Genomic DNA, 24,927 nt, shown 5'->3' on the forward strand with positions numbered 1-24,927 from the left:
ATTGTGCACTCATTGTGTACGTGAACTCCTCTATAGAGTAGAAATGTTAGCAGACAGTCCCTGCTAAAGAACAGAGTCACAATGACAGCTTCCAGTGCTGGAAAGAAGATGTCAATATTGAGAGGGGAATTCAGCAAGTTGTTATTGAATAGGCAGAGAAAGGAAGGACTGACTGACTGAACGAACCGACAGAAGGGTCACCTGAAGGCAAGCTGTCAAGGTTCCTTTCCCACTCTGAACTCTAGGGTACAGATGTGGGGACCTGCATGAAAGACCCCCTAAGCTTATTCTTACCAACTTAGGTTAAAAACTTCCTCAAGGTACAAACTTTGCCTTGTCCTTGAACCCTATGCTGCCACCACCAAGCGTGTTAAACAAAGAACAGGGAAAGAGCCCACTTGGAGATGTCTTCCCTCAAAATATCCCCCCAAGCCCTACACTCCCTTTCCTAGGGAAGGCTTGATAAAAATCCTCACCAATTTGCATAGGTGAACACACACCCAAACCCTTGGATCTTAAGAACAATGAAAAAGCAATCAGGTTCTTAAAAGAAGAATTTTAATTAAAGAAAAAGTTAAAGAATCACCTCTGTAAAATCAGGATGGTAAATACCTTACAGGGTAATCAGATTCAAAACATAGAGAATCCCTCTAGGCAAAACCTTAAGTTACAAAAAGACACAAAAACCAGGAATATACATTCCATTCAGCACAGCTATTTTACCAGCCATTAAACAAAAGAAAATCTAACGCATTTCTAGCTAGACTGCTTACTAACTTTTTACAGGAGTTCTGAAGAGCATTCCTGATCTGTTCTCAGCAAAAGCAACACACAGATAGACCTTTGTTACCCCCCCACCTCCAGCTTTGAAAGTATCTTGTCTCTTCATTGGTCATTTTGGTCAGGTGCCAACGAGGTTATCTTAGCCTCTTAACCCTTTACTAGTGAAAGGGTTTTGCCTCTGGCCAGGAGGGATTTTATAGTTCTGTATACAGAAAGGTGGTTACCCTTCCCTTTATATTTATGACACAAGTGCTGATGGGACAGGTGTCCATCAGGACACTGACTGACAACATTAGTGATAACAAAAGTATATTATTAATCACACTTGATTAGGCAGCAATCATCTTCCCTACAGCTACTGTCCCAAGATCATGCACACTCCAAATCCATGACAAGAATGATGCCCAAGTCCCAACATTGTGCCTAAGCTAGTATCTCCACATGGCAGCAACATGGCAGTAAAGCCATTGTTCTGAGGGGCTTTCAGGTTCATGCTCCAAGTGAATTTATTCTCACTGAGCACGCCCCTTCATTTACACCTTCAGTAGAGATCACTAATGACAGCATAATGTCCATCCAAAACACTGGTATTCGCTGCTAGAACACTTTTACCCCTTCCAGAGAGTTACGGTCTCAAAATGTTAAATAGCTGGGGTTAAAATTACAAAGCAAGTGACTCCATCTCATTTCACCACTCTGTCAATTATCAGCAAATTCCTCTATTCCCCAAAACAGTGCACACAGCTTTCAGCGTTTAAAGATCAAATTAATAAACAGTGCCACATTTCCAAAGTGTTAGGAAAACAGCGAAGTTCACTACGCTACTGGAGGTTCTAGTAGTGACACCGCAAGCCAAGGAGAGTAACGATGCATATTTCATCAGACTTCCCTAATAAGCAATTTTCTTTAGAAAACAGTGATTTAAACATGTTGAGTTTTCCCCACTTGGATCTCTTATTCAAAGCCATTTCAGCACAAACATAAAACATTTGAATATGGGCAGTGAAATGGAGTCTATTACTGGTGCAGGCCAACTTTTAGTGTTAATGGGGTACCAATTATGGTATTCTTGGGAGGAGTCAAAAGGCTTAGTAGGAGAAGCAGGTACTTTGAGTACACAGATTTGAGAACAGAATTAAAATTATCAGCACAAACCATACAACAGCAGGAAGAATGAACTTGAACTTACCAGTAGTATGTCAGCCACAATGGCCCAGTTTAAGGCTAAAAAAAATTCTCCAAGTGCAATAAAAATCTGAAAAAACAAAAACAAAATGAACCATAGCAGTTCTGTTTGACAGATTGACTTTCTGTACCATTAAGTGGCTAGGTGAGTTCACTGAAGTGTAATTATACTTTGCTATGGTAATGAGAGGTGCTGTACATGAAAATCTCTTTACAAACCTTAACTAAACATCCTAACACCCCCAGAGATAAATGCAAATAGTCTCATTTTAAAGATGGGGAAATGGAGGCACAGAGAGTAAGTGACTCGCCAAACATCACATCTTGTCAGTAACAGAGTCAGGGACAGGAGTCATGAGTCCTCACTCCCAATCCACACACACATAAAACATAAGGGGCAGATGTAGGTGTAGCAGATGGGACCAAGCATTTCAGAACCCAGTTTAAAAAAAAAAAATCAAACCAATAGCACGGCAGGAACTCCCCACAGTCAGATGAGTTTTAAAATGAGCTCCACGAGGTTCTTTTGGCCAGGTTTCTAAATGAAACCAACAGGATGACTCTGTGCAGGCAAAGTTCAAGTACTGCACTCAGAGGGCTCATCCCAAGAGGAGGGAGGAACTGGCTCCTAGACACAGCCAGCCCAGACTCCTTGGATCACATCCCTCTTACGGTGCCCTGTAGGATTCCCTAATTCACCACAGATGGGCCACACCACACTTCCCACCATGGCTGGGTCCCTAATAAATCTTACATCTGTGGTCTTGGAAACCCTCTCCCTGCTAGTCCCTAGATATGGGTTTAAATCAGGTTGTGTGGACCAAACCGCTTCTGATGGAAACACCACAAGATTAAAAAGTTAACCTGTAATAAACTATCAATCCTGAGCAATTTCAGAAGGCAGTATCCGACTTTAGTGACAGTGGCCACAGTTATGCACTAATTACAGTAAGCTAAATCCATGGTGCTCAACCTTCCCAAACTACTATACCCCTTTCAGGCGTCTGATTTGTCTTCCGTACCCCAAGTTTCACCTCACTTAAAAACTATTTGCTTACAAAATCAGACATAAAAATACAAGTGTCAGAGCACATTATTACTGAAAAATTGCTTACTTTCTCATTTTTATCATATAATTATAAAATAAATCAACAGGAATATAAACATTGTACTTACATTTCAGCGTAAAGTATATAAAGCAGTATAAACAAGTCATTGTCTGTATGAAATTTTAGTTAGTACTGACTTTGCTAGTGCTTTTTATGTAGCCTGTTGTAAAACTAGGCAACTATCTAGGTGTGTTGATTTTACCCCTTGGAAGACCTCTGTGTACGCCCAGGGACACATGTACCTCTGGTTGAGAACCATTGACACAGGCGCCTACTCCGTCGGTGCTCCAGCCCTCTAGCTCCTGCCCTCGCCCCAGCGCCTCCCGGCCACTGGCCACTCTGCCAATCAACTTCTCCTCCTCCCTCCCCCTTCCAGCCCCTCCCGCCTGCTGCAATCAGCTGTTTCAAAGCGAGCAGGAGGTGCTGGGGGGGAGGGACGTGGAGGGGTGCACTCGGGGGAGGGGGCAGAACTGGGTGGGAAGAGGCTGGACAGTCCTAACTGATCATGTGCTAAACAAGTCCCTTCCTTCCTCTCTTTTACTGGTGCCATGAAAATTCAACTGGATCATTGTCTGTAATTTGATCCTTCAGAATCACTGCAGATTGAGGGAGCGGATTTCAGTCCTGGAAAGGGACTTTCTGCAAGTGTTTGCATGAAGTTGAGTCCTGCTGTGCAGCTTAAGCTTTATGCAAATCCATCCATCCTGCAGCAGGTTATAAGAGGCAGTGTGGATTCAAGTGACAGAGAGAAGAGACGGGAAAGAAAGGGGAGATTTATGGAAACATGGAAAGAAAGTAGCAGATCTTTTGGATCTAGAAGAAGTGTGTGTTTGTGTAGCAATTAGAACCAAAGGACTGAAAGAGTCCTGGACACTACTAACACACTATGGACTTCAGCAACTCACTTATCCCTCTTTTATAGAAGTAGCAGATTAATACTACACATCTCCCTTATAGGGGACTCATGATGCTTTGCATTTGTAAAATAATTTGAGATTCTGGGATGAAAGGCAGTATAGTAGGACAAGGCATTATAAAATGTACATGCACCAAAAAAAAAAAAAAAAGAGGACATGTGGAGCACATTTGTCGTACAGAAATAGAATAACTTTAAACCGTAAAATCTAGTGTTAAAATCCAAGTGACAATAGGTCCAGACACTTCTTCCAGCACAAGGACGTGCCAAACAAGGTGCTGAGAAAGAGGGCCAAATTCATCACAGGGAATTCAAAGATGAATTGGGCCCAGAATATTAAAAGTAGTGGGACTGACATGAGCTGGAACGGCAGAGAAACTGGGATAAAGAGTTACAGCATGCTACAGCAAAGGCCCCAGGCCCTACAGCTCCACACAATTCCACTGGAGTAGTTTAGATCATTATTAAATACCTTGTACTAGTCCATATTATCAGATCTATTTAGTTCTGGTAGTATGAGTGATTCCACCTTGGCCCAACAGAGTTCATTTTTAAGGTCTCATGCAGAGGATAGTTTTAGCTCAGAGTGGAAAAATATTACACCCCCCCCCAGCTTTGGGATGCATCACCTACAGCCACAGTGTCCCGTCGTAGTTGTTATCTGTTCTTGAACTAGCACCAATTTTATTTTCCCACCTATGATATAAATGCACCTCAGGTTTCCTCACCATCCAGCTGCGCACAAGAGTATCGAGAGATTCTGTGTGTGTTCCTTTTCCCTGGATCAGGGAAAAAGATCCTGGAAGCCGTTTACTCACACAGAGAAGCCACACACAATGCATTATTTATGTGCACCCTGCTATTTCTGCCATTCCCCAATGCAGCCTAAGACCTCTCAAATCACTACTCTAAATTAATATGGGGAGTGGCTCTGTCAGAGCTACAGACAATCTTGTCTGTTTTGTGGCAAGTCAGCTCTCATCTGTTAATAAGTATAACGGTTTGGAATATCTGTCCAAAACAACAGGGAAGCCCAGCTACGGTACTGTTCAGACCACAGAGTCAGCTGAGGTCCTAGATACAGTACTAGGAGACAGCCATTAGTTACATTGGAATGGTTATAAGATTCCACAGTAACAGGGTTATTATTTTATTAGGATTATTGCTGTGAATGAGGTATTTGTATTCTTATATAGCCCCTGTAAAGTAGACTGAATGCTGAACTATGATATTTAAACATGAAATGAGATTCAAGAATGCCCTGCTATAGGTCAGTCACGTATCTTGTAACATACTATTACACAAATAATCTTCCATGATTGTCTTCAAACTGACTAATAAATACATTGCAACAATGGCTTGTGAAGCTAGATCATATCTGCCTGTCATACATAATAGACTAGATTTATCCCTCCTGCAACAACTGAAGTCAAGGGAGTTGCACCAAGAATGCACATTTGGACCATTATTTAAGTCTTAATGATGGTTCCCTCCTTGCCTCAAATACATTATGTTTTACATTAGTGGCCCTAAATACTGCATATTTAGTACAGCTGTAGTGTTTGGGCAAGAACCATGTGTACTGTATCAAAGGAGATTTGTATCACTTTCTTTTCCCCCATTTTTAAGCCCCTTTTCTTCCTCCCCTCCCCCAACCCTCCCCGCCGGATTCCAGCACTATGCCCACTCCAATTGTCTATTTCCTTTCCCTGTTTCCCTTCCCAGTCCCTGACAAATGAGCAATTTAAAGCCTGATGGTAGTTTACATGGCACACTGGCTACAATTTCTATTTGAAGGTACCGTCAGCTTTGAAGAAAAGACTTATATCAGCCCTGGAGGTTTGTGAACAGGAACAGCAACATGGTGAGCATCTGTATCTCTGGGGTTCCCTATAACCATCCTAGAAAAAACTAAATCCCCTGTGATTTTTTTTCCTGAAGAGATCTGGAAAGGTATTTTAAGGGCAGCCAACATGCTGTTACATTGTCAAATGAAAAATAAAATAGATGAAGGAATCAAGTTTGTACGAAATCAGTTCCAGCAAGACCTATCTAGGGAAGAGTCAGAGTAGCAATTAATGGGCTGGTTTAAGGAAAACATGGTGCCTCTTTCCTAAACCAAGTAAAAGAGTCACTTGGGCAAGAAGCAGACATCACATGTAACCAAGAAAGTCTAATTGCAGGCCACAGGTACTAATCCCACTGGATCGCAGCAGTCGGTGGCTAAGAAGAGAGGAACTGCAGGTTGGCTCAAAATTTGGCTTCACTGGGGCAAACTCAGTGCTAAGGTCAATGGAGGTGCACCCATTTAAATCCAGTTTGAATTCAGCCCTCATTGTAATCTGGCTCCTAATAAATAGCTAAAATTCAAACATAAAAATGTATCAAGGCACTAAGGAGACAGTACTCGCTGCTACAGCCAAGTATACTCCTCTCCTATCAGCATAAGGAAATTTACAGCTTTGGATGGTGGAATAGATTCAGACAGGTGATCCAAACCAAACCACATCCTGAGATGGAACAAAATTCAGACATGGTTGTTGCAATTTGTACCACCTGCACAAAAACTAATTTTGAAATTAAGAATTGCTGAACTATGCACACAGAAAGCAGAGAAAAGAGACTGTTCTAATGGCATCTCCAATCCAGCTGTCACAGAGAAATATTGAAAAAGTCCTGAAATACTTCCATTTCAACTTCCACAAGAGGTTTCTTGTAAGTTTGGACAGACAACACAAGGCTGATGTTCACCCACCAGCTACACACAGCCAAAGCACCGTTCATAATGTATTCAGATATGGACAGAGTAACACAGCAAGCACTCTTAAGAAATTCTGTGAAGTGTGCAGTTTTTGCCTCAGTCGCTTTTGTATGCTGTAAGGTATAGACTACTTTGCTGGCCTCCATGTGGCTGAATTAACACTGACAGGAAAGCCAGCTTCTTTGCCTGCTTCCTACACCATGGAACGCTCCAACTCAGTGGGATCTTTGAGTCAGATGCACCAGCTGGCAATCCACCCCAATTCTCACACCATTATGACTTATGCCAGATGGAGTTTGGAAGAAAAAACCAGCATAGTGGGTGCTGGGAAGGGGAACAGTTAGGCAGCTGTAGTTGTAAGAATCAGAAGAAACAGGCGGCAAGACTACACAGACCTCAAAAAAATAAATAAATACATAAATAATATTATATTCTTCTATCTATATAGAGAAACTGCAGCATTTAAAGACCCCCCGGCCTGTATCTGCAGGGGGGTGGGAGAGAGAAGGGAGAAATTATGGCTGTCCATATCCCACTCTGGGATTTCCTCCCAAATCCTGAGAACAGAGTGCTGGATGCCAACCTCTATTCAAAGGAGGATTCTGCCACTATATTTTGGAGGGGATGATGGTATGTTCCTCCATCCTTTAAAACTAAGAGATTTTTGTGTGAAAAAAGTTTTTCATTCATGAAGATTTTCATCTCATGCTGCTTGGTTGTCATTTGATGTCTCACGCAACAACGAGGGAACAGGAGCTGACAAACTCCTTTGAGCAAATGAATTTTCATCCAACCATCCATAGTCAGAAATAGGGGCTGGGAAGGGGGAGAAGCACTATGATAGGCTGGCAGAATCATCTATGAGGTTGGTTAAAGTTAGTGGAATATGCAGTTATGATTGTGTGCTGCACCTTTAGGTGTAAAAATGTCTGCTCGAGGCAGAACTGTAAACGGATTTGAGACAGAGGCTCTTACAAAGAGAAAGCACACAGATTCTCAAGACAGTTATATTCTCTGCCATTTACCTCCGCATACCTGAATCATTTTTTTTTTAAAGTCAAGTCCACATTTTGCTCTGTGTGCGTGAAAAATTCATCCGCTTTCCCCCTTAAGTGTCAGTGGGATTTTAGATTGCTGAAGAGGCAAAAGGAAAACCTTTTTGAACAAAAGCTATTTTTAGAAGAGAAAGCACTGTGAAAGCACCCTTTTTTGCAGTGAAGTGTTGATTACTGTAATTAACTTTACATGGATCCTATTATTTATGTTAATTCTGGTAATGGTGAATCTAGAGTCATTGGAGAGGGCTTGGGATTCCTTTCATAGCTGTTAACGGATTATTGCTAAAATAAGGTTTGCATTCAGTTCATCCTCACGCGGAGTTCCTGCAGCTACTGATCTCTCTTGTTATGTTTCTGCATTCCTCTTTACCGAGAAACGCTTCTGGATACATCTCCACAGGTATAAGAAAAGCAGCTAGTGATTTTGGGCACCCAACTTGCTGACTAAATTCTTTTTACCAGGAACTCTGTTTATTGTACAGTGCCAAGCACAATGTAATCTTTAAGTGTTCTGGGAGAGAAGAGAAATAGTATCATACATGGCAGATTCATTTAATTAAACACCAAGTTAGGACTTTGAGTTTGCGCCTAAATATACCTTTGGAAACCTGGGGCAGTCAAACCATGCCCAGCTAAAGGTGCACTGCAGTCTTTTAGCAAGTGCCCATACTAGGTTGAATAAACTTACCACACTTTCAGTACAAAGATGCAGTGCATGGAGGTTATAAGTCCCGGTCTGCAACGTCCCCTTTTCCATAGGTGGTCTGGCTGTTCATATTAAAAGGTGAGCTCCGCACGATGCGGCGGGTAGTCCCTAGGCTACACCTCAGAAGTAGAGACTGCAACCACAGATCAGGTTAGAGCCCCCTGTGCAGCACTTGGCCTGTGGGCTACATAGTGGCATGAGCCATTGCAAGCTGTTAATTAAATTCCTTCAACTAGACCATTCTGAGGACCACCCTGCAACCCACCCATGCAATCTTACAAAACCATTTGTCAAGGCTACACAGTATATCGACACTTACGTAGGTAGCAAGGATGCTCTGCTCAGCCAGCATGATAGACAGATAGAGACATGGGGCGGAGGAGAACATGCCCACAGCACAGATAAGAGGGTCGGCCTTAGTGTTTATCTTCTTATATCTTCTTGCAACTCCTGCCCCGGTGATGACACCAACAATTCCCGTCACGATGGTAATTGCTCCAAATATTTGGCTGGCAGTAAAGGAAAGGAATGGGATGAGTAGGGCAATAAAGGCACGTTAAGGGAGAAGAATCAGTCCAGGTGTCTGTCATTAGTTTGTGACCTCAGCTTCTCTTGTATGTTTCAGAGAGAAGTTTCAAGATTCTTTTCTCACCACCCTTTTTTTTTTTTTGGTGTTTATTGCACAAAGCAGAGAAGGATTTTAATGGAGAAATCAAATCTGGGCTCCATTTTACCCAAGTCCTCCAGGGCTAAATACATGCTTAGTAGGAAATCAATGTCGTGTCCACCAAAGCAGTGATGTGCCCTGCCACAGAGCAGGTGTTATCACCTGTGCCAGAGGAAGGGAGATTAACAACCCACTGGGTGCTCAGTCAGTAGGAGCTGCCTTAGATAGCCATAGAGTCAGAGGAGTTTCCTGCCATCTTGGCCATACCTATGAACTAAGCTACTTCCTCGCCCCCATTACAGATGGGGTAGCTTTGTACCAGTCTGCTCTCTTGGAAGAGATCCCATCACATGGGATCATACTGGTAGAACCCATCATAACCCTCAAATTAATCTGGCTCACATGGGACACTTCGCCCACTGCTGGATACAGCCCTTCTTTACATGACAGCTCAGGGCAGACTGAACAGTTATCCAGTTGGAACGACACAAAATATTTTCACAATGTAGAATTTCAAATGCCATTCAGTTTTGTTTCATGTGCCTGTGAAAGCTGAAGGGCTCCTCAGAGGAACAGACAGTTTGTCTTCTTGAAAGCAAGACTTATCTTGACTTCCAGTGGGACTTTTGTAAACCCTTTCCTCTATCCCAGATGAGATTCTGATGACAAAAATAAACTTCCCTGTGATAAATAAGATTTTGGTGTCCCTGATTGTTTAATCTATCACAGCCCTCTCGAATGAAGTGGAGACAGAAGTGTAGTGTTCAGAACACAAGAGGCTCTAAATATTTTAGCATTCTGGTAGCATGCTATGTGGCTTTAAGGGTATGTCTACTCTGCAATTAGACACACATGGCTAGCCCATGCCAGCTGACTTGGGCTCATGGGGCTGTTTAATTGTGGTGTAGATGTTCAGGCTCGGCTGGGGCCTGGGCTCTAGGACTCTGAGAGGTCAGAGGGTCCCAGGGCTTGGGCTACAGCCCTAGCCCATCTACACCACAATTAAACAGACCCTTAGCCTAGCCCAAGTCAGCTGGCATGGGCTAGCCATAGGTGTCTAATTGCAGAGTAGACATACCCTTAAAAAATGGTGCCCTTCCTTGGCTCTCCCTGGCTCTAGGGCAGGGAGATCTGCACTTATACATAGCAGGCTGTGATGCCAAACAAGGACCCTGTTCTTCTAAACTGCAGCACACTGACTCTTACCATTTCCCCCAGACGGTTAGGAGGAAATTAGTTACTCATTCTACACTAAAAAGGTGAAGCAATAACTGACAGCCAACTCTATCAGGCAGAATTCAAGTGTGCAATAGGCTTACCACTCTTCACTACTCTAGGCAACCATCACAGTTAAACAGTTCTTAGAAATGACATGGATAGAGCACCAATGGTCAGAAGATTTATTTTATACACATTTGCCCGGTACAGGCAAGTTTGAAGATCTAAGGTTACAATAGTGTTTCTGAGGGGCCCTGCAATTGTCTTTAGAGATCCCTTTTTATCCCAAAGGAGCTATGAGCTGTAGGCTAATACTGAAACACAGCCACTCGTAAGATAGAAAAGGAGCATTTAAGACAGAAGGAGTGGAAGAGACCTTTTGGCTAAGTGCAGAAACCCATTTCTGGAGATAATTTTTTTTTTTTAAGACTGTCATGGGATCTTTTAGTGTTTGAAAACCCCAGGTACTTGCCTGGATACCTCAAGCACCAAATTCAGAACCTTCTGGCCTGATTCCTTGAGGTTTCTTGCATCTCACAGCTACCAGGACGTGACTGATTTGCTTTACTTCATTCTACTGATTTGCTTTACTTCATTCGAAACCCCCTACAGGGATGAAGAGTATGGCAAATCACTCAATCCTTGAAATATCCTGAAAGGCTAGGAATAGCTTGGTTTGGGACGTCCATGACAGATCATAAGCCTGATGAGTCACACTTGCATGGAGTCTGGCAATCAGTACATAGAGGAGGAGAGGACGGGGAGATATTTTGATGCTTGTGTTGTGGAAGGCAGTAGCTGGCAAGGGTGGGAGTGCAGTATTGAGTACACTCCACTATCCCTAAGTACAGAAAGCCAAGGAGGATTGTCTTCCTCCACTCTGAAGGAGGAAGGGTTCTGAGAATGTCAAAGCCAATGAAATGCCAGATCGGAATTACATCATCAGCTGCTCTGTCCTGCTGCCTTGCTGGGACACAAAGTAACAAATCCCTCCCTTCCTCCCAACACCACACATCATTTTCTGAAGGTACCTGATATTTTATTTGCATTTCACGATCTGTAATGGAGAATTCCTCTCCAGAAGAGCTCTGCCTGCAGATAAATTATTGACTGGTGGAAATTACCTTATTTTTATAAAAAAGGTTATGGTACTGTGCCAGATGAATCAAGCCTGATTCACACTGGGAGTCACAGTAACTTTGCCACGTTGGCAGTTGATTCTAATACCAGAATAGTAGGAAAGGAATACGGATGGCCACACTTTTATAAAGATCTGGACAAACTAGAGAGTCCAGAGGACAGCGACAAAAATTATAAAAGGTTTCGAAAACATGACCTATGAAGGAAGGTTAAAAAAACTGGGCATATCTAGTCCTGAGAAAAGAAGACTGAGGAGGGAACCTGATAACAGTCTTCAAATATGTTAAGGAAAGAGGACAATGATCAGTTGTTCTCCATATCCACTGAAGGTAGGACTAAACTCCCTTAAACTCTGAATCTGAACCTCATGCTTGAACCCTTCTCCAATCAGCAACTTTTCATTACTTAGATGTTTAAATTACTTCTCCCCTCCAACCCACGTATTCTAATACTGATATCAATCTGATGCAACTGGAAAGCCCTTTAAGAGAATAAGTTTAACTGGGATGCTCCCCAAGAAGCCAAATTAAGGGCTTGTCTACACATGGAAATTGCACAGATTTAACTAATTCAGTGTAGCAAAATCAGTGAAAGTCCTTATGGGAACACCTGTATTGGCATATTTGTGTGTAAGCCTGGCTCTAAGACTTCTACTTCTTGCAAGGGCTGCTGCTTGTCTGGGACACCCATCAGGGGTTCAGTGGCATCCAAGTAGGGATGCTCTTCAGATCAAGGGCTGATACTTCTTTGTAAGGAGAGAGCCAATTCTGCAAAGCCAAACCAATTTAGTACTGTCTTCTAAGCGCTTTTTAAAGAAATTAGTATGTTGCCCTGGATTTCCCTTCACTACAAGTCAGCTCCATCTGGGAGAGATCAGAGCCTTTCACCAGTGGCCGATTTTAACCCTTTAGGGAGCCGGCACATTGTACACGAACAAAGTCAAGGAATTTGAGAAGCATTTCAGGAGCAAGCCAGAGTCTTCTCCTAATTAGGTGATCCATTCACTTGGGATGAGGAGCAGTCCCTTAGGGCACCCCAGTTCATTAGATTCTGTTGCAAGAAGTGTACATTAAGAGTAATTTAGTCAAGAGATTACATTGCTAATCGTAATATGCACAGTTTATCTCTTTCCTCGAATGATTTAAAGCAATTTATAGATGAATTATGCCCCATCATAAGGAGGGCATGCTGGCATTAGTTCCTGGCTCCATTACATACTACCTGTGTGACCTTGGACAAGTCAGTTATCTGACTCAGTTTGTCATCTGTAAAATGGAGCAACACATCAACACTTATGCCTTCTCAATAAGCGTTCTCAGCCCCATCCCACCCTTTGTCTTTAGGAAGAGAAAGCACATGACTGCCGTTAGCATTTAGAAACATAGAGTGTTCATATATGCATTTCCTATACCCTGTCTGATCTTTTCAGAGTGAAGTGTGTCTCACCTGGTGGAAGAATCGCATGGCTCCTGAAGGCATGGAGGTACAAGGTCATGGAATAGCTGAGCCCTGGAAAGGAACACTGGTACCCATAATCCCAGGGCTCCAGTCACAAAGGCCATGGCTGTCACACCCAGTGAGGACCAGATGAAACTTCGGCTGTCACACCAAAAGAAATAAGTATTAGTGCTATGATCAATAGTTTGAAAGAATGGGACATGGGAAGGAAGGAGAAGTCCAGCCTGGATATCTAGTGTTCTAAGTAATCAATATGAATGGATTGCTTCAGAAAGCTGTTAACAACGTGAGTAATTTCCCTGTTGATTATGAAGATCTGATTACTGAAGAGATCAAATCTATATAAACTCAGACCAGCAAGCGTTAGGCATTAATTAGTTGTGTGAACTTTTGCTTTCACAGTGTTAAAGTCCATCTTTTTCTTGGAGATTCACACCAGTATTTACTGCAGGTAGGCTGTGAAAGAAAAATGACAGTGTTGGAAGGTGGGTGAAAATGTCATGACTTGCCAACAGTTTGAAAATACAGTGCACAGAGAGAGCCCTGAGTGCCTCAGGATGATTTGAAGTCTGTTTTGTTGCCAATATACACGAGCACAACAGTTTGGACAGTCCAATAGTTAAGGAAGGAGTTGAGAAGTTAAGTGTTACTGTATCTCAAAGTGTCATGAAAGTATAAATTATTTCTTAATCAGCCTACAGAGTTTTCAAGCAGAAGGGTAAGCAGTATAACAAGCTGCCTCTACTGGAAGCAATTAGAACTGTTAAACTGTTTCACAGACCCCCTAGGACGAACAGAAAGTCTACTTTAGACTAAAAGGTCAGTAGGGTAAGGATGACATCTTAGTGTAAGACGGTGGCTCTCAGACTACTGTACCCCTTTCAGGAGTCTGATTTGACTTGCATACCCCAATTTTCACCTCACTTAAAAACTACTTGCTTACAAAATCAGACATAAAAATAAAAGTGTCACAGCACACAATACTACTGGAAAATTGCATACTTTCTCATTTTGTCTGTATGAAATTTTAGTTTGTACTGACTTCGCTAGTGCTTTTTATGTACTAGGCAAATATCTAGTTGAGTTGATGTATTCCCTGGAAGACCTCTGCGTACCCCTGGCAGAATGCGTACCCCTGGTTGAGAACCACTGATGTCAGATACATGTGCTATAGATGACATGTCGTAACCTCCCAGTGAGCCAGGATTAGCAACTTAGTACCTCACCTCCTCAAGACACATGGCTCTAGCATTTGAGTTAAAGAGATCTCCCTTGATTTGTAGTAGCAGGTCCCTTATTCTTTGTGGATCAGTCAGTAGAGACAAATAGGTCACATACATACACAGCCAGTACATGACACTAGGGGGCCACAGATCTGTTACATCACTAATGTTTGAAGAATGACCTCCTGATGAGTAAAGCTTTGCATTGCATGCATTGGAACAACCAAGGACCTTTTGGCTCACCTAAGACAGCAGTTGCCTACAGACCACAAAAATCCTGATTTGGGTCTCAAGTGTGACTATTGTGCAGGGTGCCCATAAAGAAATGCCAGTCACCAAGTGGAGTACTGTGCTCTAGTGTCCAGCCACTACTAATGAACCATAATTCCATCCTCCCAGATGATGTAGTCACTCTATGGTGGTGAGATATGATCACGCCTGGTTCCCAGGAAAGCAGAAGAGGTAGTTTGTCCTTAAAATAAAGGGAGCAGATAGGAATGCATTTGAAGGCAGATTACAATGTTAGTCCGGCCTGGGAGAAAGAAACTTCATGCAGGTAAACAGTGCCACCTAGTGGATAAAAGAAAAGGAGTACTTGTGGCACCTTAGAGACTAACAAATTTATTTGAGCATAAGCTTTCGTGAGCTACAGCTCACTTCATCGGATGCATTCAGTGGAAAATACAGTGGGGAGATTTATATACATAGAGAACATGAAACAATGGGTGTTACCATACACACTGTAACGAGAGTGATCCTTTTTTCGACGTCTCCGACTCAAGGAATATTTCCAACTCACCTCTGAACAACATACTAACCCACACAGACCTTCCTACCAAGACTACAAAAAGAAGGATTCTGAGTGGACTCCTCCTGAAGGTCGAAACAACAGACTGGACTTCTACATAGAGTGCTTCCGCCGAAGTGCACGGGCTGAAATTGTGGAAAAGCAGCATCACTTGCCCCATAACCTCAGCTGTGCAGAACACAATGCTATCCACAGCCTCATAAACAACTCTGACATCATAATCAAAAAGGCTGACAAAGGAGGTGCTCTCGTCATCATCATTAATAGGTTGGAATATGAACAAGAGGCTCCTATGCAGCTCTCCAACACCACTTTCTGCAAGCTTCAGAGTAACAGCCGTGTTAGTCTGTATTCGCAAAAAGAAAAGGAGTACTTGTAGCACCTTAGAGACTAACCAATTTATTTGAGCATGAGCTTTCGTGAGCTACAGCTCACTTCTAGCTCACGAAAGCTCATGCTCAAATAAATTGGTTAGTCTCTAAGGTGCCACAAGTACTCCTTTTCTTTCTACAAGCTATTACCCTCTGATCCCAGTGAGGGTTACCAAAAGAAACTACACCATTTGCTCAAGAAACTCCCTGAAAAAGCACAAGAACAAATCCAAAGAGACACACCCCTCGAACCCCGACCTGGGGTATTCTATCTGCTACCCAAGATCCATAAACCTGGAAATCCTGGACGCCCCATCATCTCACGCATTGGCACCCTGACAGCAGGATTGTCTGGCTATGTAGACTCCCTCCTCAGGCCCTACCAGCACTCCCAGCTATCTTCGAGACACCACTGACTTCCTGAGGAAACTACAATCCATTGGTGATCTTCCTGAAAACACCATCCTGGCCACTATGGATGTAGAAGCCCTCTACACCAACATTCCACACAAAGATGGACTACAAGCCGTCAGGAACACTATCCCCGATAATGTCACGGCTAACCTGGTGGCTGAACTTTGTGACTTTGTCCTTACCCATAACTATTTCACATTTGGGGACAATGTATACCTTCAAATCAGTGGCACTGCTATGGGTACCTGCATGGCCCCACAGTATGCCAACATTTTTATGGCTGACTTAGAACAACGCTTCCTCAGCTCTCATCCCCTAATGCTCCTACTCTACTTGCGCTATATTGATGACATCTTCATCATCTGGAACCATGGAAAAGAAGCCCTTGAGGAATTCCACCATGATTTCAACAATTTCCATCCCACCATCAACCTCAGCCTGGACCAGTCCACACAAGAGATCCACTTCCTGGACACTACGGTGCTAATAAGCGATGGTCACAAAAACACCACCCTATACTGGAAACCTACTGACCGCTATTCCTACCTACATGCCTCCAGTTTTCATCCAGACCACACCACACGATCCATTGTCTACAGCTAAGCTCTAAGATACAACCGCATTTGCTTCAACCCCTCAGACAGAGACAAAACACCTACAAGATCTCTATCAAGCATTCTTACAACTGCAATACCCACCTGCTGAAGTGAAGAAACAGATTGACAGAGCCAGAAGAGTACCCAGAAGTTACCTACTACAGGACAGGCCCAACAAAGGAAATAACAGAACACCACTAGCCGTCACCTTCAGCCCCCAACTAAAACCCCTCCAATGCATTATTAAGGATCTACAACCTATCCTGAAGGATGACCCATCACTCTCACAGATCTTGGGAGACAGGCCAGTCCTTGCTTACAGACAGCCCCCACAACCTGAAGCAAATACTCACCAGCAACCACACACCACACAACAGAACCACTAACCCAGGAACCTATCCTTGCAACAAAGCCCGTTGCCAACTGTGTCCACATATCTATTCAGGGAACACCATCATAGGGCCTAATCACATCAGCCAAACTATCAGAGGCTCGTTCACCTGCACATCCACCAATGTGATATATGCCATCATGTGCCAGCAATGCCCCTCTGCCATGTACATTGGTCAAACTGGACAGTCTCTACGTAAAAGAATAAATGGACACAAATCAGACGTCAAGAATTATAACATTAAAAAACCAGTTGGAGAACACTTCAATCTCTCTGGTTTCGATTACAAACCTAAAAGTGGCAATTCTTCAACAAAAAAACTTCAGAAACAGACTCCAACGAGAGACTGCTGAATTGGAATTAATTTGCAAACTGGATACAATTAACTTAGGCTTGAATAAAGACTGGGAGTGGATGGGTCATTACACAAAATAAAACTATTTCTCCATATTTATTCCCCCACCCCCCCACTGTTCCTCAGAAGTTCTTGTCAACTGCTGGAAATGGCCCACCTCGATTATCACTACAAAAATTCACCCCCCCACCCCGCTCGCCTGCTGGTAATAGCTCACCTTAAGTGATCACTCTCATTACAGTGTGTATGGTAACACCCATTGTTTCATGTTCTCTATGTATATAAATCTCCCCACTGTATTTTCCACTGAATGCATCCGATGAAGTGAGCTGTAGCTCACGAAAGCTTATGCTCAAATAAATTTGTTAGTCTCTAAGGTGCCACAAGTCCTCCTTTTCTTTTTGCAAATACAGACTAACACGGCTGCTAGTCTGAAACCTAGTGGATAAAGAAAATCAGCTTTTCCAGCCTTTTGCCAAAGCTGACGTAGTTAGCTGGTCATACATCAGAGGATGCACAATTACTTCACAAATCTAAGTCCTGATCTTGTAGGATCTAGCCCCCTGATATCATAAGGCACTGCAGCAGACTATTCAATACATGCAAGACTGCCTGAGAAGTACTGATACAACATTCCTTAGGAGACACCCACAAATTCAGCATCATGAAAAGGAAATGATCACACAATGGTATTAACACTAACACCTAGGCACAAAGTTCAACAGCACATTGGTCCCAAGTAATGGCACCACTGAGAGATATGGATTTTCCTGTTCTTATTTCCCCCCTGCTGCCAGCCATGTCTTCCTCTAGGCACTTTTCAGAGCTGAGGAACTGATACTCCATGGCAACAGATCCTGAGCCCAGCGTTCCCCTAAAGGAGCAAGGTTGGGAGAGGCAAACATTTACTACCAAGTGTAGCCCTGCTCAAGTCACAACTGGTCACAAACATATGTCCAGCAGTAAGCAGTAAGCACAGAGCAGGCAGGCCCCTGTTCTGGAAGCTCTTAGGGGAAGGGAGAGCCTTTTACTCTGATTGCAGAAGGCATTATAGATTCACAGGGCTGAATAATTATTAGCAATAGTGCGCTGCTCCTGCTGCTGCAGAACACTAGGAATGAGACAGATTCCGTTAGAAAGCCCCACAGGGCATTCAGTCATTTGAATTGCTGCTTGTCTTCATTTGTTATTTGTATTAGTGTAGTGCCCAGGAACATCAGTCTTGGACCAGGACCCCTCTGTGCTAGGCAATATGCCGAAAGAACAAAAGACAGTCCCTGCTCCAGAGAGCTTATCGTCAAAGTATAAAGACAAGACAAACAGGGAGACATGAGGCAGCAGTGAGACAGTAGTAGTGTAGAATTATCTGGCCTGTTCCTAATTGGCAGGTGTTCAATTGGCTCTCAGACCTGTTATAAAGACACCTCGTTTTCCTGTATCTCCTGTCATCTGAGACCTCCAAGCACCCTATAGACCATAAAGTCTAGGGCCCGCAAGGCTACTTTGAACTGGGATCAACTGGTTGTAGCACAGCTCTTTCTGCCCTCTAATGTGCTCCATTTGCTTGGATCTGAAGGAGCATTTGGGTTGTTCATCCTCATACCATGACTCAAGATGTTGCAACCTAATTGCCAAAATACCCAACACTTGGGACTGCCCCTTGTTTGTTGGGGTGAACTCTCAGCCCCGTCAGCTGTACACCTAGGAATAGGATTATGTTTGGTCTACCACAAGCAGGTGAGGAGTTCCTCTACACTGGATTTATATTTCATTTGAGTCCAACTAATCACAGCAATAGATAGCCTCATGGGAGACCACAAACATTTGTACATGCTAGGGATGGGCCAGAGTTGTGAAGTTATACCCCTGAACTGAATCCCAACATAGAGCCCCAGGAAGGTTAAGTTTGGAGGCAGGTTTGGATCAGGATTCAAACTGAATGACAGTATCAGCTAGACTGAACCAGTGCTAGAGTTCAGGCCCATTTCTAAATTGGATAGGCAATTCTAACAGAGTCTCTCCAGTAATAAGTGAGCCAGACATCCCTGTTCCCTCTGTCCCAAAGACTAGCTGCTTTGCAACTTGCAGTGACCAGTGCAGATCAGTTCTTAGTCTCACAGGTAGTAAGTTTATCAGTAATTAAGGAAGGGGGATTCATTACAGACATCTCTGTGATCTTACATGCCCAACAGCATATGGATGTAGAGGACCTGCATGTAGAATATGGCAGCTTTCTGAATTTGGAATTGCTCTATTGGTTTAATAGCCTTTTGAGGCGGGGTGTAGCCTTTGCAGCCATAACCACCTACTTCTTGCTGAGGGACTTGACATCTTCACACCAGGTCGTGCTGGCAGTACTCTCGGCACCAGACTTCTTATCTGCTCCCTGAGTTGTGTTAGAGATGCTCTGGCCTCTATGTCCCTCAGGGGCATCCTGGGTTGGATCAGGGACCAGTAGAATCAGAAGAGCCACTGCTATAATACCCATACAAGGAGTTATCTGTAGAGACAAAACTGGAGTAAGGTCATGGTCACTTTTCCTCTAATACTGAAGACCAGTTAATAGCAAAAGAAAGTCGTGACATTGCTCCTAAAGATTTACATTTAGGGAAGCTGCAGACAAGCCTAGACCCAGTTGCATGCATCTCCTAGACATAATTAGCTTTTCTCTCAGAAGAGAAATCCTGTTGGTGAAAAGACGTAGTATGTTCCCCAACCCTTATGCATTCTCCTATGCAAAGGCACTGTTCCCTTCCCCATGATCCTGGAGAAAAATGTAAGGGGAGGGAATCCCCACGATTCAATGTTGGGATCTCGAGCGGGAGGGTCACCAGATATGGGAGCCATAGCATCCCTTCTGCACCTAGAAAAGCATTCACATCCACATGCACACTTCTAATCCTGCAAGTACCTCAGCAAGGGGGTTATTCAGGACATTTTGAGCAGCATAATATAGAAGAATTGAGCTTGGGAATACAAGTCAAGTATTCCAGAGTTCTAGTCCCAGCTGTCACTCATTTTCTGTGTAGCCCTAAGACAAACCCCATGTCCTCTTTGCCCCACTGATACTAGCTGACATACTTTGCAGGTGAGTTAGGAAGATTTATCAAGTGCTTTGAAGATGTGAAATGTCCTATAAGGGCAGAGCATTCATTACAGCAATATGACTAACACAAGACTGGACTAGGGGTTATTTCCAGCAGTATTTTAAAAAAACTGGTTCCTCTTGTAACAATTTCTCTGCAGAATGACATGATTATATACCAAAGTGATGACCACTTTAGTTTTTAGGTGCCTCTGTTTGAAAAGGCCTCTAGGCCCACCACCAGCTACCCATCAGTCCACTGTAGCTCTTCCAAATGGGTCTGTAATTAAGGGGTGCCTATGAAGCGAAGGAGGATCCAATGTTCCACCTAAAAATTGACTGGACGGCAGCTCTGCAGTTCACCCATCCTTGCGTTTAGCACAGTTACAGTCATGAAACCTTAAAACGCCACTCACCCTCCAGAAAGAGTTGCATTAAATAGTGAATTCACGTAAGAAAGGGGGGCTTTAATGGAAGGTCATAGGACTGCAACTCTCTTCTCTGTTGGTAACTATGTTCCCCTCCATTCATTCTTATATTTTGTTTCTTTAAAACCCTTCTAACATTCTTGTTGAGACACAGTGACATGAGATTGAAATCCTAATGATACAGACCCCAATAGGCTATATGGATCCCAGTCAAAACCAGGATTTTACAAAGAGTGGATCAGTACTGAGCAGTGAGAGGAAGGACTCACCCTGAATGCCCAATGCCAGTGGCCAGCAGCCTGTGTTACACTAGATGCCAGAACATAACCAAGACCACTGTAAAAGACAAAATGGGATGCCAAGACTACATTAGTTTCCATTGGTGCAGTGAGACCCCAAGGCCCTGCAGGGGTAGGATTTGTATAGAGAGGAGCATAGAGGAATATTTTTGCAGGCATTTCCTACCAGTGAGGCCTATTCAATTGTAGCTCCCAGAGAAACTAGTTGGGTTTAGGCATTGTAACCTGCTCAGAGCAGGTTTGAAATGGTGGTAATATCCAAGCCACATTTACATTAATATTTATGTAAGTATGCCGATGCTGAAAAACAGGTACTGATTTTTCATAGTACAGACACACTCTGCGTGTCCCTACTGTTGAACCACAGGTGGTCAGGTTACCTTTCCCCCAGAGGACAGATTTGGAGGACAATGGGAGATTGGCCCTTACCCAGCAGCCCCACACAAAATGTTAAGATTGGGGTGCAGTTACTCAATCCTGTTGGGACTATCCTAGAAAAGGGTTTCCCAGGCCCACGAAGGCACAGAAGCAATGTGATGATGCCTCTGGCTTGCCCACATATGAAGGTAATGGTAAATGGGGAGGAGGAGAGGTAGGGGCAAGGCGAAGAAGCAAGGTAGGGGAGAGTATTATCCAGGTTATCAGATAGAACAGGGGTGGGCAAACTACAGCCCGCCAACAGTTTTAAGCTGGTCTGTGAACTCCCACTGTGGAGCAGGGTCTGGGGCTTGCCCCGCTCCGGTGCTCCAGTGGGGTGCAGGATCGGGGGCCGCACCACGCAGCTCCCAGAAGCTGCGGTATGGCCCCGCTCTGGCTCCTACATGCTCCAATGGCCCCCTCCGGTGCTCCAATGGGAGCTACAGGGGCGGTGCCTGCGGACGGGGCAGCGTGCAGAGCCACCTGGTAGTTTCTGCGTAGGAGCTGGAGAAGGGACATGCTGCTGCTTCCAGGAGCCACTTGAGGTAAGTGCCGCTTGGAGCCTGCATCTCTAAGCCTCTCCCCACACCTCTGCCCCAGCCCTGATCCCCCTCCCGCCCTCTGAACCCCTCGATCCCAACATGGAGCACCCTCCTGCACCCCAAACCTCTCATCCCCAGCCCCACCCCAGAGCCCGCACCCCCAGTTAGAGCCTGTACTCCTTCCCACACCCCAACCCCCTGCCCAAGCCCGGAGCCCTCTCATGCACCCTAACTCCTCATTTCTGGCCCCCATCCCCAGCCAGAGCCCTCACCCCCTCCCACACCCCAACCCCAATTTTGTGAGCATTCATGGCCCACCATACAATTTCTATTCCCCGATGTGACCCTCGGGCCAAAAAGCTTGCCCACCCCTGAGATAAAAGGTGTGTTTCCCCTGGGAATAAACATTTATTCTGTTTCAGAGTAACAGCCGTGTTAGTCTGTATTCGCAAAAAGAAAAGGAGTACTTGTGGCACCTTAGAGACTAACCAATTTATTTGAGCACAAGCTTTCGTGAGCTACAGCTCACTTCATCGGATGCATACTGTGGAAAGTGTAGAAGATCTTTGATGCACACAAAGCATGAAAAAATACCTCCCCCCACCCCACTCTCCTGCTGGCAATAGCTTATCTAAAGTGATCATCACTTTAGATAAGCTATTGCCAGCAGGAGAGTGGGGTGGGGGGAGGTATTTTTTCATGCTTTGTGTGCATCAAAGATCTTCTACACTTTCCACAGTATGCATCCGATGAAGTGAGCTGTAGCTCACGAAAGCTTATGCTCAAATAAATTGGTTAGTCTCTAAGGTGCCACAAGTACTCCTTTTCATTTATTCTGTGTAATTAGACCCAAGCATCCAAATCCAGGCAGCCCACACACTGGTTCACTGCAAGACCTTGTTTGGGTAAACCGTATGAATTAAGCTCTGCAGTGGTTCCTTCCTTTAGCTTTAACTGGGAGACTGAGCTCTAGTCCTGACTGTCACTAACACACGGTAGGACTCTGGACAGCTTATCTGTAAGACCATTATTTCCCCACTCTCAGAGGAGGTTTTGTATTAAGAAAGCAAACCACATTTTTAATACCTTATTCTTTGTATATTTAGAGCTGTTTCAAAAGTGCAAGTTTTTCATGGGAATTTTTTTTTAAACCATCCTCCTTGACAATATTTTTAAGGAAAAACCAAAAAGCTAAAGAGCTTTGGGTATTCCAAAAAAATTCTGCTTTTCAGTTTGCTTTTGTTTTGTTAAAAAAATTCGATTTTTCCCCCAAAATCAAAGTTTTCCACAAGAAAAAAGATTGGTCTAAAAGCCATTCTTAGTTGAAAAAGTAAACATGAAAAAATCCAACCAGCTCTATTTAAGAGTGCCAAACAGGTAACAGACCCTGCCCTAAAAAGCTTAGTCTAAGGCACAAACCAACATGACTTAGTCAAGTTATGGCATATGTGTTCTAGTTCTTTCCAGAAAGTGCTTCAAGAAGCGCCAGTTACTGGTGAGCAGACAAACCTTCCAACTGGGATGAAGATATAGAAGACAGACAACATACAGGTCCTTTGGTCCCTCTCAAACAGGTCCGCAATGATGGTAGGCGCTATGGTGGAGTAACTGGCTGTGCCGATGCCAACAAATCCTCGTGAAAGGAAGAATATCCAGGAGTACTGGGGACAGAAGAGGCATTAAGATCCAAAAAGCACACATTAAAAGGAAGCTACCTCTTAAGGAAGCATGTTTCTCATGGGATGGGAGTTTAAGGTCTGGTCTACTCTAACTAAGGGGGTAATGTAAGTTGACTTAAGTTACGTTAGTTAAATTATGTAACTTAAGTTAACATAACTTAGATTGACTTACAGCAGTGTCTAAACTGCACTATGTCGACAGGAGATGTTCTCCCACCGACACAGCTACCGTCTCTTGGGGAGGTAGAGTATTGAAGTTGACAGGAGAGCGCTCTCACATTAACTTATCTCATCTTCACCAGAGCCACTAAATGGATGCCCGCTGCATCAATCTAGCCAGTAGTGAAGACAAGCCCTTAGTGCAGACAAGGTCTTAGCTGCCTCTGCCAGGGTCATTACAGTTACCAGTGTTTACAACAGGGAGAACACTTTGAGTCCCCTATGGTTACTACGGTAGCCTCACTAAACTGGAGGATCTAAGAAGGGCAGCTGAAGTGACTGGGCCAAATCCTGTAGTGCTTGGCATTTATTCATTCATGACTCCCATTGACTTCAGAGTGCTGTCTCCTCCCACACCTGCAGCCCCTCACACCACAAAGCTGTACTTTTCAAGCTTCCTTCTGCAGCAGCATGTGGTGAATTCTTGGGGTGTCACCAGGGGGCATTGCAAGGCATGGTCAGGAGTTCCACAGATTCACCAGCCAATCCCCTACACTCCAATGCACATGCTCAGCAAGAGAGAAAGGACAAAGCTAAGAATACTACAGCAGCAGCTGTAGAATAGCTTCATGGTGCTCTATAGCCTGGAAGGGACAGGATATCATTCCCTGTAGAGCTTTTCTGCACAAAGCCCATTTACTCATGTTTCAAGGAGTAAGCTCCAGGGTGCTGCCTGAAAGCTTTTACAAACTATAACGTGATCAGAACAAAAGTTCCATGAGTCACTGAAAGACTCAGGCAGCTGATTTCTCTAAGTACCATTCCAAATAAGTAAGTGACATACCGATTCAGTGATGAATGAGCTGCCTAACGTCACACCTGACCAGAGGAAGATACCAACACTGAGGATGACTTTCCTGTTGTACCGGTCACCAAGGTATCCAAAGAAGGGTGCAGACAGCGAAAAAAAGAAGATGAAGACTGCAATGCAAAGCAACAGCAGTGACAATGCTGGTCATATTATTCTTATGGCTCCCCTTGCTCCCCAGAGAGGGATACCGTGTGCTACTGATAGTAATCCATTAGTCTTTAAGGTGCCACTGGACTCCTTGTTGTTTTTGTGGATACAGACTAACACAGCTACCCCTCTGATACTTGA

General features: G+C 43.9%; 1 protein-coding gene across 1 annotated transcript in view; it reads right to left on the minus strand.

Moving 5' to 3' along the window:
- The window catches only part of SPNS3 (SPNS lysolipid transporter 3, sphingosine-1-phosphate (putative)), a gene marked incomplete at its 5' end in the record, with an annotated part of 43,998 nt that overhangs the window by 13,606 nt on the left and 5,465 nt on the right, over nt 1–24,927 (minus strand). The window contains 7 exons of the mRNA XM_084650940.1: nt 1,973–2,038; nt 8,838–9,027; nt 12,990–13,142; nt 19,469–19,659; nt 20,942–21,008; nt 23,440–23,591; nt 24,613–24,749. Coding sequence (XP_084507066.1) covers nt 1,973–2,038; nt 8,838–9,027; nt 12,990–13,142; nt 19,469–19,659; nt 20,942–21,008; nt 23,440–23,591; nt 24,613–24,749 — 956 coding nt within the window. The remainder of the gene's footprint in view (nt 1–1,972; nt 2,039–8,837; nt 9,028–12,989; nt 13,143–19,468; nt 19,660–20,941; nt 21,009–23,439; nt 23,592–24,612; nt 24,750–24,927) is intronic.

The sequence above is a fragment of the Lepidochelys olivacea genome, assembly GCF_965140295.1.
Source record: "Lepidochelys olivacea isolate rLepOli2 genome assembly, chromosome: 17".
Classification (NCBI taxonomy): Eukaryota; Metazoa; Chordata; order Testudines; family Cheloniidae; genus Lepidochelys; species Lepidochelys olivacea.